This window comes from Miscanthus floridulus, chromosome 11 (genome assembly GCF_019320115.1).
Source record: "Miscanthus floridulus cultivar M001 chromosome 11, ASM1932011v1, whole genome shotgun sequence".
Lineage (NCBI taxonomy): Eukaryota > Viridiplantae > Streptophyta > Magnoliopsida > Poales > Poaceae > Miscanthus > Miscanthus floridulus.
In genome coordinates, this window is record NC_089590.1 from 99,345,479 (window position 1) to 99,361,271 (window position 15,793).

General features: G+C 42.3%; 2 protein-coding genes across 3 annotated transcripts; both read right to left on the reverse strand.

Annotated features, from left to right (window-relative positions):
* Positions 1 to 6,091: 6,091 nt before the first annotated feature.
* Positions 6,092 to 7,057, reverse strand: LOC136494191 (ubiquitin-conjugating enzyme E2 variant 1C-like). Of its 2 annotated transcripts, none has more exons than XM_066490348.1 (3): positions 6,903 to 7,057; positions 6,650 to 6,789; positions 6,092 to 6,548 (listed from the first exon to the last, which is right to left on the reverse strand). In XM_066490348.1, exons 1-3 carry the CDS (start codon positions 6,937 to 6,939, stop codon positions 6,270 to 6,272), a joined length of 456 nt encoding a protein of 151 aa, XP_066346445.1. In that variant the 5' UTR covers positions 6,940 to 7,057; the 3' UTR covers positions 6,092 to 6,269. The 2 variants fall into 2 exon arrangements, with proteins under 2 accessions (XP_066346445.1, XP_066346444.1); XM_066490347.1 differs by having other exon boundaries at positions 6,877 to 7,028.
* Positions 7,058 to 8,592: 1,535 nt separating this feature from the next.
* LOC136494509 (protein GL2-INTERACTING REPRESSOR 2-like) lies at positions 8,593 to 9,844 on the reverse strand. The gene has a single exon (XM_066490664.1). The coding sequence runs from the start codon at positions 9,738 to 9,740 to the stop codon at positions 9,456 to 9,458; it is 285 nt and encodes a 94-aa protein (XP_066346761.1). The 5' UTR covers positions 9,741 to 9,844; the 3' UTR covers positions 8,593 to 9,455.
* Positions 9,845 to 15,793: the final 5,949 nt, after the last annotated feature.

The following is a 15,793-nucleotide window of genomic DNA, read 5'->3' on the forward strand; positions in this document are numbered from 1 at the left end:
AAGTAGCAAGGTGCAAAATGTAGTGGACGGTTATTCAAAATATTCTTAGAAGCATCCTAATATTTTTCAGGATTATGGTATATGCAATTTTCAGAATTAATACCAAGCATTCGTTCATCTAAAAATTCATTATGCTAGGAAAAACAAATATGAGTATCTCAAGGGTGATAAGTCTAAGGTCTGCAGGATTAAGAGAGCTCATACACCTTATATCATATTTCTAGTGTAATCATTCAAGATTTTATTCTTGCAATTACATGATATATAATTCATAATGTGTGATAGATAAATGCATTCAAAAGAGCATAAGAATATTAACGCATAGCGTATATATAAACATTAAACAAATGTTTGTAAATAACATACACAAACTATTCTGTAGGAAAGAGTGCTTATTTGCTTAATTCAATGCCACTGTGATTTCTTTGCATAATCCAGATTTATTTTAGCTGATTATTTCTTATTTAATTTTGGCTAGCCCTAAGAGATAGGGGTCCTGCGTTCAAGTTCAAATACCATGGCCTAGACCATGCAACCCCGACACGATGCGTTCGGGACATCATTACCGTGCACACCGATTTCAAACCAGCTGTGAGCCATAGAACACGAATGTTGATGCTGATGTCGGGACGTTCATGGAGACGAACATGCTGGTTTGCTCCAGATCACGAAGGAGGTCGTCGACTTCAAGTCGGCAACGAGAACGGGGACGTTTCGAGTATCAATGCTAGAGATATAAATCGTCACCGATTTCCATTATACTAGGTATTCGATTGTCGATTCAGCGAAAAACACCTGGTAGCAGTAGCAGTGAAGCCTTCAGGCTCGTGCATAGTGCTCCCGCTCGGCAGTAGCACTAGGCCGGCGAAGAACATCTATCTAGTACATATACAGCTCGGCATAACTTACGGTTTTTGACTTTCATCTGCCGTGCTATGGCGTGCGTATTTTTCTTCTATGCATCAATGCATGTCCGCATAGGTGTCTCTCTCTCTCTCTCTCTCTCTCTCTCTCTCTCTCTCTCTCTCTCTCTCTCTCTCTCTCTCTCTCTCTCTCTCTATATATATATATATATATATATATATATATATATATATATATATATATATATATATATATATATATATATATATATATAAATTAAAAGCAAAATAATTCAGCTTGATGCATGGCCGATCGGTACTGAACATGCAGGCTCAGGGTCGCACGACAGTGATCGTGCAAGCTTCTGTTTGCTCGGCTTATAAGCCTTACTTTTTCAGTCAACGAACAATATTTTTCTCTCATAATAAATCAGCCAACAATACTTTCAGTCATAGCTTGACTTAATCAAGCCAACAGAGCAAAGATCGATTTCTCTGCAATGCAGACATGCAGTGATCTTCGTGACAGGAGCATGTATCCATGCGTACTATATTCTTGGTGTACCGGCCGTGTGTGTATGTCCGTACTTCCGTGTACATGTGTGATGAAGACATCAATCCTTCGGATGTATCCGCTGATCCTCCAACCGTCATGCAAGGTTCAATGACCCGTGCTCGAATGCGTCAACTCAATTTAGAGGTTAGCTCGTTCTTAAGCGATTCTTTTTATACTTTTGATAATAGACTACTACCTAATGATATTATCTTGCTTAGGAACATTGAAAAGGGTCGTGAGGGACTTAGACGTGGTGGAGGTGACGATGACCAGCAAGGACGTCCAACATAAACCGGAGGCCCCATCCAACATGATTTTGAGTCTGCCTCGGTCTCCAGGACCAGTCTGCCTTAAACTGGTCACCCAGAATGCATCCGGACTCTGTTTTCGACGATCTACATATGGTTGGAAAGCTAATTTGATAAGAAAGCCAATCCAAATGGTCTCACGTCAAAAGCCCTTTAGATTCAACACAAATCGTCGAAACAAGTCAGCGTTCAAAATCTGCCAGGGTGCTGCGACACCGTCTTTTGGTCCGTTGGACCGTGTATCGTGTTTGGGCCCATTAGGGGACGCGTCCAGGGTAGGCGACGACCCTAAGAACTTTATAATCATACGCCGCCACCGACATTAGATTTTGGGTTTTGCTTAGATTAATCTGTCAAGAACAGTTTCGTCGTTCATCGGTTTGTGAGACCCCAACTTTGTAAGATTAATCATTCATCTGCAATTTGGTTGCTGTCTTTCTTGTTCTTGCTTGTGTTCTTCGTTGCGCAGGCAGGGATTAGCCTTCTTGGCGAGGTCAACCGGATCCGTGTCTCGGTTGATGACCAGAGGAGTTGTGGTGCTAAGATTGCAGGGTTCGATCTTTCGATCTGAAGCCGGATCTGTGTGTCATTCTCCGCCACAACGATAGTTACCTCTACCTGACGGAAGATCGGGATCCCCGTTCCCATTAATGTGTACTTCCTATACAGTTCAATTATTCAAGAGAATAATGGCTCCGTTCACTTCGCTGAAAAAACAAGCTGAAACACTGTTTCGGCGGATTTGTTGTGAGAGAAAAACATTGTCCTGATTGAAAAAAACAAGCTGAAAAGTACGGATTATAAGACAAGCGAACATGACCAATATATGTAGACATGCTTGATGGCTAGCCCACAAACGATTTACGATTCAAAGAGATCGATTCAAACCTCGCAGAGCATGCCAATTTGATGTACCTCATATATCGCGTAGGACAGTGGTTAGTAGATACATACCGCGTATCGCATTTGGCATTGTCGTAGAATCGCCTGCTTGACGATGATAGTGCATGTCAATGCAGTTTAGATTAGTTACATGTAGAGGTAGCAGATCCGTTCCGCTAACAACGTCAGGATGTTGACGTCGTCGAAGTAGTCGTGGCGGGGACATCGGCATGAGCGTCGACGTCAAAGGTCAGCGGCGGCTTCAACGGCGATGTCGACGTAGAGCTTGTCGTGCTGATAACGTGTTATAAAACATGTCGCCAATGGTTTGGGCCTTTTCTTCTCCGTCTCCCATGATCAACATAGCAGAAGAAAGTAGAAGAACAAGTAGATACGCGATAGGGAGACTATTCTTTATTCCTCTAAATATTGGTAATTACAACATAGAACTCCCATATATATGTAGTTCTGCTAAGGTCTAAGAGTTTAATAAGAGGTCACGTACAAATGGTTATGATTCTTTCTTCTCCTTTTATTTTATAATACGTGCTGTGTGCATCTCTAAGCAACAGCCATGCTGTGTTCCTGCGGCCTCCGTTGCATTTCCGGAATCGGCGGCGTTAGCACAAGGAAGTAGGAGTACTAGTCCGTATATATAACGAATTAACGATAAATAACGGCGCGTCCACGTGCAGAGAGCAGGAGGAAGGAAGGAGCTGGCGCCTGCCGCACACGACACTTTTGCAGTCGCCCCCCGCGCCCCCGCGGTCTCCTCCATCCCGGGATTGCGTATTGGTTGCGGCTACGTTACCACCACCCACTCACTGACTAGTCGGCAGGGCTCTGCACTGCAGTCATCACTCCACTCGATTCGGCTCAGCAGCTGCGGTCTTTTCCTCGTCTGCTGCTGTCTTCCTCCACCACAATCATCTCTCCAGTCTCCACAGTTGGAATAGGATTATAGGAAGGAGTATGTGCCTTAACTTAGGGACGAAGAATAAGCGGCGACGACTCCGTACTCGTATCCGAGAAGAGAGGACATCAGTTGTATCATGGAAATCATGAAGGCCTTTGGGGACGCTACTGGGCTGCGCATTAATATGATGTGCAGGCTTAGATATGGAGGAGGTGCTCAGGGAATTCTTGGGCGCCAGGGTAAACTTCCCTACCCAATACATAGGACTGCCTCTGAATCTAGGAAGGATACGAATGGTGCGTCTCCAGTACATCCAAGATCGGGCTAAAGGGAAAATAGCTGGCTGGCAAGGGAAGTTGATCACCGTTGCTGGAAGAAAGGAGTTGATAAGGTCGGTGGTTACCTCGCTACCTGTATACCTGATTACAGCTATCAAACCTCCCAAAAAGTTCATAAAGGATTCTACAGGTCCTTTTCCTTCCTCAAGAATGGAACGCTTCTAATGAGTTCAGAGAGGTGCACCAGACCTTTTACATGTAATATATGCATCCTGACTACCTTCATAAACCTCAGCATATTCACTTACTTATCTACCTGGAACTTCATGTCACCATGCAGAATTCATAAATGAATATGGTGTTTTCTTTAAGGCACAGACTGCTCTGATCTGCCATGTTCTGAATTGTTCCAACAAAGTCAGTGTGACATGAAGTTCCAGGTAGATATATGATGCATGCCGAATAGAAAATAGAAATATATTGCATACATACCTTAATATTAATTTATTTGTCAATTTATATTTATGGTTGGCATATGGAGCTAATATTCTCTAGTTTTTTCAGCCTATCAGCAATTTTGGACCATGTTCAGGATATAAATATTATATCATGTTTGTTCTAATGTGCTCAGGTAATCATATCCATGCCTATGCTTTTAATGTAGTGTATGTGTGCTTTTATGTTAGATTTCAATCAAATGAATTTTATCATTGTTCTTTTCCCATGGTCCATCCAGTAAATTTATTTCTTATCAGAGCCGAAAGGTTCAGCGTTCAGCAACATGGTCCACGCTAACGGAAAAAAATACTTACTACATCCGAAGTGCACTCATTGTCTCATTGTGACTCTGTGATGCTTTTCGGTATGACTATTCTGAAATCTGAGTGAATCAATCCCTCTTTTCTATTTTAGAATGCTTAATTTTAAGATTACGGGGTATTGTTATATGAAACTTCAACAGGACAGCAGTTGGCCATGTTGCTCCTTTAGTTTTGCATCTGATCATATTTGATCTTTAAACTAATTTTGAATAGTTATGCTGCTGTATGTAGTTGCAGATAACATGGTTATTTTAGTTATAGGCTTCCTGAGTACTGCAAATAGATAGATGATCCTACGCATCAAAGACCTGAAAATATGGATTTTGATATTTTGATAATTCCTCTTTTTTCTATAAGATTTGTTATTTGGAATAATGATACGTGATTTAGGTCCTCTTTGGCAGCGCTCCTGCATGCTCCGGCTCTGTCACTGTTCATGCACTGTAGTCGGAGCCGCATGAGCCGGAAAAACGAGCTCCGCCAGCTCTATGAACAGTGCTCCATGAGCAGTGAGACAAAAAAGTAGGAAAGAGATAAACGACTTCAATGAACAGTGCTGCTACAATGTAGGAGAGAGAAAAACGGCTCCATAAACAGACCGGTGTCAGCGGAAGCCAGAGCCGCGGGAGCCGAAACAAACGAGCCCTTATACATATTAGTTCCCGCATTTAAACTAAAACATATAGCCTAGACTTGCCATCTCACAGCGTCTTAGAATGTATGAAACATTTTATTAGCCAGACCTCTCAAGTTTTTTTCCTTTAACAAAATGCTGTCTTAGTCATACTTCCAATATATATGGAAGGGATACAATGTCTAACCGAATTTATTACCGTACTACTTATAGATTCATGGAATTCATTTTCACCCTTACGCAACAGCCTGGAGTCTTCTTTGCTTTGTATCTCATGTTATTGCCCATTTTCATAAACCAATTCAATTATTTTTTGCCTGGTTAATGATTTGCCGGCGCGTGAGGTCATGGACTAGTGTATATAGTTCTCAACCGTTGGCGCATATATATATATATATATATATATATATATATATATATATATATAGGGAGAGGCTATTCAATAGCCGGCTACAAAATAAGTTATTCTGTAGCCACCTCCATTTACTATAATTTTATATACTAATTTACCATAATGTCAATACATATTTACGATAGTTGGGTTACTATAACACATGGGGATATTTACCATAACATTATATTAAACCACTTAGTAAGGAGTTACTATAATCTCATAAATTAACATAGTAATTATCATAACTCAAAGTGGCTACAGAATAAGTTATTCTGTAGCCAGCTACAGGATAGTAGTTCTATATATATATATATATATATATATATATATATATATATATATATATATATATATATATATATATATATGCGCCACGGTTGAGAACACACACACAGAGACAAATCCAAAAGGGTTCAATACAACTGACGCATAGCAGCAATTTGCATGCAACCTGAAAACTATATATATTTTTTAAAATGATATCCGAGATGGGACGACGAGAGACACGCGTCTTGAGGGTTGAGATCTCACACGCAGACATCGAACGGGGGTGCTCTGCTCTGAACGCTGAACCCTGAACTCTGAGCTGAGTAGCTGACACGTACACGGTGATCGAGCTACTGGTGGTGGAAGAAGAAGGTGCCTTCGGGGGGCTGGGGCAGCCTGCGGTTGTGCGGCGCGGCCATCTCCTTCTTGAGCTGCGTCAGGAGGTGCTCCATCGTGTACTCCCGCCGCCACTCCCGCAGCGTCGGCAGCTTGTCGGCTTCCACCACCCCGGTGTCCGGGTGGACGCAGGCGAGGTTGATCCGGGAGTGGAACCGCACGGCCGGCGGCTTGTCGGGGTAGTCCTTGTCGCACAGCAGCTTCAGCTGGTAGATGCGACCCTCGTGCACGCACTGCATATATGCATGTAGTTGTGGTTGTGCTGGCTATGCATGCTTGCTCGATCTGCATAGGGAATTCGATGAAGTAGTAGCTAGAGCAGAGTCCTACGTACGTTGAGGGGCCCTATGATGGTCCCGGTCCAGGAGCGCATGACGATGTCGTCGCCGTCGTCCATGCCGTAGCTGACGCTGCCGTCGCCGATGCCCTTCTCCCCGCGCTCCAGCTCCTCCAGCAGCCGGAAGTTGCGGGGCACTGCAGTGCATGCACGCGCGCGTGGTCAGAACGGAGGAGGAGCAGGGAAATAAGCTGGGAAGCGCTGCTGCATGGAAGGAAAAATACTCAGTATAATGGTGGTGGGTAGGTACCGACGACGGTGTCGGAGGCGGCGGAGCCCATCGTCATGGCGGCCGGCCGGATCGGAGGAGAAGCACAATGCAATGCGATCGGCGAGCGAAACAAGCTGGGGTGGGCGGGGAACGACCGGGCCGTGCTTTGAGCATAAAAAGGAACACGGAAGGGCAAGGCCACTTGAGTTGCTTTCGCCTTTTCGCTGCTGCATCTGTGCATGGGTGCGTGCGAACCACGCAGCGGCGAGCGGCTGCGACGAGATGGCCGGCCGCCCCCCGTCCCCCGACTGCCACTGGCCACTCGATCGGCCGGCACGCCGGCCCCTCGCTCCGAATCATCTCCACCTTTTCTTTTCCTCTCTTGAGTGTTGCCTGCTTTTTTCGTTCCATTCATTCATCTTTTGCTTTGTCAACGGTTCGTCCATGGACTTTGGTTTCATCTCTTGCGTTTCTGGGCCAAAAAGTCTCCGGCCCACAGCTGCTCCCTGCGTTTGTATTCCGGTTCATGGATCAACGGCCCACAGCTGCTTCCGCCGGTCGTCATTAGCCACCAGCAGGGTGCAGGGACGGCAACGCAGAGCCACACGCCCACACCTCACACAATCTCGCGGCTCACGTGACGTCACGTGTTTCTAAAACCACCATGCATGTGAATCGAATCGACCATGACGCAAAACACAAAACGTTTCACAAGTTGAGAAGATAACATCCGATTTTATAGCCCGAGGAGAAACTATCCGGTTTTTTTCGACATTAGTTGAGCGAGATAAATCTTAAAAAACTAAATAAAGACATGAGGCCTTGCATCGCTTGTAGGTCAGTGACAACATCTCGAGGTTGACGGGAGGCAGCCCTTTGCGGTGGCGGCCCTGTCACATTTACATCCCTCCATGGACGGTTGGATGGAAAACACACGCACGCCATAGAAAAGGAAATTAAAGCACGGGACGAACGGAAAAAAGAAAGCTGCCCTGCCATGGCTGGGGATCGATTGGAGGTGGATATATATACGGGACTGCGATGAGTCATCTCTATCTCAACTGCCCCCTCCCTGTTCCCTCCATCTCTAATTGTTGACTAATTATAGACTATAATAATTATTATCTCTGTTAGTATGATATGTTTTCTACCCATCGCTAAAAGAAGAGTGTTGTCAAATCTTAAAATAAATTTAAGAAAAATACCAACACTTGTGTTAAATTGAGAACTTGTTGGATCCAACGAGTATATTTCACCGTCTGCAAGAAACCTAATTGCTTCTCCCTCTGTCCTGAAATTAATGCTCTCGTTTCACGAGGAGTCAAACTTAAGTTTGGCTAAAAATATAGAAAATCATATTAATATTTATATCTCCAAATAAGTATATATTATGAAAGTATATTCTATGTTCCTAATGTACATCATAAATATTAATACATTTTGTATATATCTAGTCAAACTTTAAAAAAAAAATTGACTTTTTACAAAACCAGATGTGCGAAGGAGTACACATTGCTATTCCGTGCATCTGTTCGGCCAGCAATTAAAGATGCACACAAGTTACGCATGACGATATTGCTACCTCTCTTTTGCTGCTCCTGGCTCCTGATCTCTCGCTCGACCCCGAGTAATTAATTAAGCCACCAAAGCTGGAGGTTGATTGGTCGTCACAAGCCTACTCTACCCAGATTTAATTAAAGGTAGCAACCCATTCAATCGTGCACAGGGTACTCGCCTCCCTCCCATCGCCAAGCCCCAAGTGGTGGCTGGCTAGCTGATCAAAGCAATTCCTTCCTCTGCAGTACGTACTGCTTGTGTACGTGTTTGTAGATAGAGATGCAACCCTTTGTCAATATACTCACTCCATAATGGGGTGTCAGTGTAGGGATGATGAGAATCCCCTAGCGGATCTACTCCCTGATTGTGTATTCAGTGCATGGTGGCTGCCGATTGTGCAGCCTAGCTCTGAGTAATGGAATATTTTTTCCATTTAAAACAAAATACTCACTCCCACACAGCTAATTAAGAAAAAATTGCAATCTTCTTGAACAACACAGCACCTAATATTCATTCATTCACTTCACTGCTAGGTAGTAGTGGTAGCTAGGAAGCGATCTACATACGGTTGTTGCATTGGATCCATCCATCCATCAACACCAGCAGGCTAATAATGAACTCAACTCACTGCACCCAACATGGTTTGCATTGCATTACATTGTTGGCTGCCTAATCTAGCCAAATGTGTAGTAGTTCTCATGGCACTTCCCTAGCTAGCTAACTTGTACTACAAATTTTGATTAGATCCATCCATCCATGCATGCATGGATCGATCCATCGGAGCCATCACTTGCATGCATGCTAGCAGCTAGCTACTACTAGTAGTACATGCTAGTATTGCCAAGTACCAACTGGTTAAGGAGAGGAGGCAGTGCAGTGCAAATTACCATGTGAACGAAGATGATGAAGAAGAAGAAAGGTACTACAAAGAAAGGAAAACTACAAAGGGCAGCAGCAATTAAAACACACAAGCGGTTAAATTAGAGGGACAGATCGATCGATCGACCTAGCTAACTAGCTAATAGGGTCTGCATGTTACTGCCGGCCGGCCGGCAGATTGCCGTTGATGTCGTCGCCGCCGTGGCCGACGGCGCGGAGGAAGTGCAGCAGCACGGGGCTCTTGCACCGCGGGCACTTGGGCTGCTGCTCCTCCCCGGACAGCATCACGTACATGAGGCACTGCGGGCACCCCACCACCACCATCGGCTTCGGCTGCACCACCACCTCGTCCTCCGCGTCCGATGACACGCACGAGCTCGCCGGCGACTCTGCCGCCGACCCGCCGCCGGCCATCGTCGGCCTCTTGCCCTGCTCGCTCATGCACGCACGCTTCTCAGCTGATGATTCTCCGAGCGCTACCTACCTAGCTAGGCCGGCCTGTCAGCCTTAGCCGGCCGGTGTGGATGAAGAGAGGCTTTTGTTTGGCTTGTGAAAGAATGGTGCAGCTCCAGACCACTATTTATAGTGCAGTGCAGTGCTGTGCTGTGCTGTGCTGTGCGTGCCTTGCGTTGCGTTGCAGCCCCGGACCAAAAGGCTGACGTGCACCAATCCACCATGCAGTATGGTGCAAGTTTGCAACCAAATGAAATATTATATTAGTTGTGCTTTCACGCCCTTTTCAAATAAATATCCCTAAGCAAACCATTGTATTTTTTTTACAAGTTTTGCCGTCAATACCTCCCTGTCAAAAATTAAAATAAGGACCAGCTGGCACCACCGGTCCCTTTCAGGGTCTTTATTCATATTGTACAACCTCCAAATTCATACGAGCTACTACCTTTATTTCCTGACATTAATTACTTTTCACGAGACTATTACTTGTTCCTTACTAATACCATCCTCTAGGCTCTAGTTTAGCTATACTTTAATGTGAACTTGGCTTCAAGCTTCATGCACTCACTACGTTTGAGTTTTGGCCTATCATGTATCTAGACATGGTACACATATGTATAGGTGCATAGCCCTAGAAAAACCGAAATGACTTACGATTTGGAGAGGAGGGATATAGTATCACGATTTTACCATATAATTCGTGTATATAGCATATAGATTTCATAATACGAGTAACTAGTGGTTTTCATGACTGTCTATACTACACTCTTTTGCAACCAGAGAGTGGACCAATTTCAGTGACTTTATTATTTTTAATGTCCATCTCTACTATGATAATATTTTCCATGCCCAAAAGGGTGGGAAGACATGGAACTGTTTTTTTCCAGGAACTATTTTTGTTTCGTTAGTCCAAGCACATGATTGGCTTGCATTATGGCAAGCATCTATTTTCAAAATGTCGTCCAACAACCATAGGCCAGTGGTCAGAAATTACAGCGGTAATCAATGGAATTCAACTGTGCATAGTTGCATACGTTGCCTAGCAACGCACTCCTTCGATCCATCAATGCATGGTCTATTCTGATTTGGAAAGAACATGCATGATTCTTTATAGTGTACTCACTATGTCTTCTCGTAATACAGTATATTCTAGAAATTTTATGATAAATTAAAAGAGAACATAAAAGACGTATGTATCCTCATTTTATTTTCTAATCAGATGCTATCATCAACGTGATTAATGATGATTGGTTGATATATATGCAAAACTGGTTTTTGTCCTCTAGATTGTATTATATTTGAGAACAAATTTTGAATGCTATAATGTAGTATATTAGAGGACGGAGGGAGCAGTATACACAAAAGTTGCAGCAAAGATTCGTATTCAAAATATTTTTATAATAGATATTTGATTTATAGCGATTGGCAATATATTTCAAGAGAAAAATACGAGTCAAAATCAGAATATTGTAGGAGAAAACAATATGTGTCAAAATCAGAATACTGTAAGAGAGAATGTTTGATTTCTAGCAATTAGCAATATATTGCAAGAGAAAAAAAATATATTATTAGACAGTTTCTTCTATCAAAATATGAGTGGCGAGGGAGTACTTCAAGCAGTGGCAGCGGGGCATAGACAGAGGTAGAGGCGAAACTAAGGCACTGTTTGGTTTCTACATGCGCTCCTAAAATTCCTATCACATCGAATATTTAGACATATACATGGAGTATTAAATATAGACTAATTATAAAACTAATTACACAACTTGCAACTAATTTACGAGACGAATCTTTTAAGCCTAACCAGTCCATGATTTGACAAAATAGTGCTACAGTAACATGTGCTACAGTACACGTGTTAATGGCAGATTAATTAGGCTTAAAAATCGTCTCGCAAATTAGCCTCCGTCTATATAATTGGTTTTGTAATTAATCTATATTTAATACTTTTTATTAGTATCTAAGCATTCGATGTGACATAAATTTTAGGAGCGACTAAAGAACCAAACACTCCTTAAGCCTCCGCCCCACTTTCTCTGTGTGACACACTTTCTCTGTGTGACACTACACAATAGTTATTTGATGGTCTATAATCCTAGTTTTGATAGCCTATAATCCTCATGAATGGTTTATAGGACTGCACCTAACTCTTATGGCAGTAGTTTTTGCAATTAGCTCCTCCTTACTTTTGGTTCACCCTCTGGCACTGGGCACAGATGGAAAAAAGAAAACACAAAAAAGCTGCACCCTGGCCAGCGGCCACGACTATTCTTAGAACAACTCCCAATAAATAAATTTGAAGTAGCATATTTTGAGACAGTGGAAGTAGTTTAGTAGAGTGATGAAAATGATTCACAAGTTACACCAAAATGAGCAAGTAGAATATTACCAAATAAACGCCACCATGCACGGCTACCATTAACGCTAGCTTTTTGAAACAATTAACGCTCTATGGCCTGTTCGATTGGCTGGTTCGTATCGTTGTTGGTTCGTTTAGGTGAAAGAAAAGTACTGTTGGCTGGTTCATTGGAATAGTGTCCATGTGAGGGGGTTGGCTAGTCCAGCCAGCCAACCAGCCCCAGCCGAACACGGGGATCGCTGCCCTCCTGTCGTGTCATTTCCAGTTTCTCCTGTAGGAACAAAAATACATCTGGTCTCTTTCCTCTTTCCAGTCTTCCGGCCATAGCCTGCTCTGTTGGATACATCCCGTTAGCTTAGCTACTTTTCAGCTATAGAATAGTGTTTTTTTCTCACAACGTTTTAGCATAAGCTAGATTTTAGCGTAAGCGAACAGGACAATCATACATCTAAGAACTTAGCGTTGGACATAACTTAAAACAACTTAAAACATTCAATAAATTCAATTAAACTTAAAAAAGTTAACTTAAAACAACTTTAAGAGAGCACGTATACGATAGAGGCTTATTTGTGGAAAAAAACATTACAATCAAGAATCCCTTGCACGAATTTATGGTGCGTATCGATTCAGAAGGGGCAACGCAGCTAAGCAAGCATAAATAACGGGTATAAATGAAGCACTGTTTTATCTTGTGGCAAGACTTGAATGTGGGAGGCCACTTTTGATTCAATGAAAGATACCGGCCAGCTAAGGTTCGCAGCTCATATTCATATCAGGCTGTGTTTAGTGGGAGGAATTTGGATTTTGGGGCTACTGTAGCATGTTCGTTTTTATTTGGCAAATAGTATTCAAACATGGACTAATTAGGTTCAAAACGTTCGTCTCGCAATTTCCCACCAAACTGTGCAATTAGTTTTTCTTTTCGTCTACATTTAATGCTCCATGCATGGGCCATAAATATTCGATGTGACAGGTACTGTAGTAACTTTTTGGAAGTTGGGATAGAACTAAGGGTGCGTTTAGATCCAAAAAATTTTGGATTTTGGCTCACTGTAGCATTTCATTTGTATTTGGTAATTAGTGTCTAATTATGGACTAATTAGGTTCAAAAGTTTCGTCTCGCGATTTCTCGACCAACTGTGTAATTAGTTTTTTTTTCGTCTACATTTAGTACTCCATGCATATACCACAAAATTTGATGTGATAGTTACTATGTAAAATTTTTTTGCAACTAAACGGGGCCTAAACAAGGCTCACACACAAACACACAAACGCACAAACACACACCGATCTCAAAAAAATATAATGCCGTCTTGTGCAGGCAGGCATTCAAGTGTCCCGGCTAGTAAAGGCACTCTCAGCTTGGACAGGGGCGGGCAATTCCAAGCTCTCACACTGAGCCGGGCTGTGCTACGTTAAGGCTCATTTGATTGAGGCTGCTGTACTGGAAGATGCCAAATCTTAAATGAGACCTTTTTAGTTAGATCCCAAATTTCAAAAAAGTGCTACAGTATATGTCACATCGAATATTTGCGGCTCGTACATGGAGCATTAAATGTAGATGAAAAAAAACTAATTGCACAGTTTGATAGGAAATTGCGAGACGAACGTTTTGAGCCTAATTAGTCCATATTTGAATACTATTTATCAAATAAAAACGAAGGTGCTACAGTAACCCCAAATTCCAACTTCCTGGAACTAAACAAGGGCTGAGAAAACAGTCATCATGTATGGCTTGATTGGAGTTGTACTTCAGTTTCAAAGAGGGAATCCCCCATTCAAGCGGCACACAGACTGCAATAAAGCACAAGGCACCAATCTAAACTCCTATTTTACCATGTGTGAAAATCATCAGAACAACCACACACATTATATAGAAAGTTGGTCTACAATCATGTTTAAACTCTTATTTTGCCATGTTTAAAATCGTCAGCTGTTCTTTATAGCACTCAATTCAATTCATATAGCTTACCAAAGGAAGAGAAGAGGTTGCAGAGCTCTGCATAATAATCAGTCTGTTCGTTGGTTGGTTTATGGGCTGATAAGCTCGAATGGTGCTAGTTTGTTGTGAGAGAAAAACACTGTTGACTGACTGATAAGCCCTGACTAAAATTATTAAACTAACCGGCTAAATATGAGGTAAGCCGAAAATGGGCACACGTAGGAGTCCAGGTCAAGTGCAGTTACGAGTCCTGTGCTGGGAAATGCTCGCTCAGCGCCAATGACAGAGCCACAGAGGTGGTATTCAACTATAGCCCTACAAACCCTCTACAGGCTCTACACTCTAGTAGGCCCTACTAATGTCGTACTATGAAATGCGTACAGAGACCTTAAGCCTGATTTAGATTACAAGTTTTTTTACTCTCTCTTCATCACATCAAATCTTTGGACACATGTATAGAGTATTAAATATAGATAAAAAAATAACTAATTATACAGTTTGATTATAAATTATGAGACAAATCTTTTAAGCCTAGTTAGGCCATGATTGAACAATAATTGTCAAATACATAAGAAAGTGCTACAGTGCCAAATACTGATTCCTAACCCCAATCTAAACAAGGCCTTAATTTCATTGTACGACATTAGTAACAAATTACTGACGGCCTGCGACTCTTGAAGAAACGCGGCAGAGGACAGGCAGCTCAGGCTTAAAAACACAATAAATAGTTCAAACAAGAAACTAGTGAATAGTGTGTAACAAAGGCAAGGATAAATGCTTCTCCATTCGCAATTTTCCAATGAGAATAAGATGAAGTCATGCAAGCGCATTCTGCGAATAAAGGGCCTAACAAACACTGTGCTCGGCTACCTTAAATAAAATCCATCTGTATTTATCTTATTGGGCCGTACTATCACTATCCGGCCATGTCCAACTGTGTCACCACAAACTAGTAATCAAATATTTTGATGCAAAATGCACACACCTGCTTGTCTCCTGCTTTGCAGCGTGCATTTATGTAGGAGGTAAATGTATGCATGTTAGGAGGGATTCCATTCTCTTTAATTTGTTTCATCAAATCTGCAGCCTCCCAGTCATCTCTACGAGCCCAACTGCATTAAAGAAAGTAATGACAAACTATTTTCTGTTATACAGTACTCTTAACAAGTATTTGACAAACTATTTTATGAGATTATAATATGGCTCAAAATGCAAGTGTTTGAGTTACTGAGTTAAAAAATATATTTTTTGGTCAGTTTCTATCGCCCTGTTCGCTTGGCTTATGAGCCGTACTTTTTCAGCCAACGAACAATATTTTTCTCTCACATCAAATCAGCCAACAGTACTTTCAGTCATGGCTTATCAGTCAAGCGAACAGACATTTTCACACAATGGACCACTATAGTAATAGTTTCTGAAAATAGACCCTTTTGCACCATGCTGTGACATTTGGTACCGTGGTAATTGCCACATAGGAGCCTGCAAGTCCAACACGGAAGATCATTCGTGGAAGCTTCCATGGTTGTCGATGTCATGGCACCGTGCAAAAGGGTCACTGTTCAAAATTGTTTCCCCAGAGGTCCAATAGCAGCATAACCTCTCATAGTAATTATGTAGGTATGCTCATTTGGTGTTGTTGGGCTTTATTTGTGCATAAGTGTGTAAGGCCCATGAGCCCATGTACCATACACACACACACACACACACACACATATATATATATATATATATATATATATA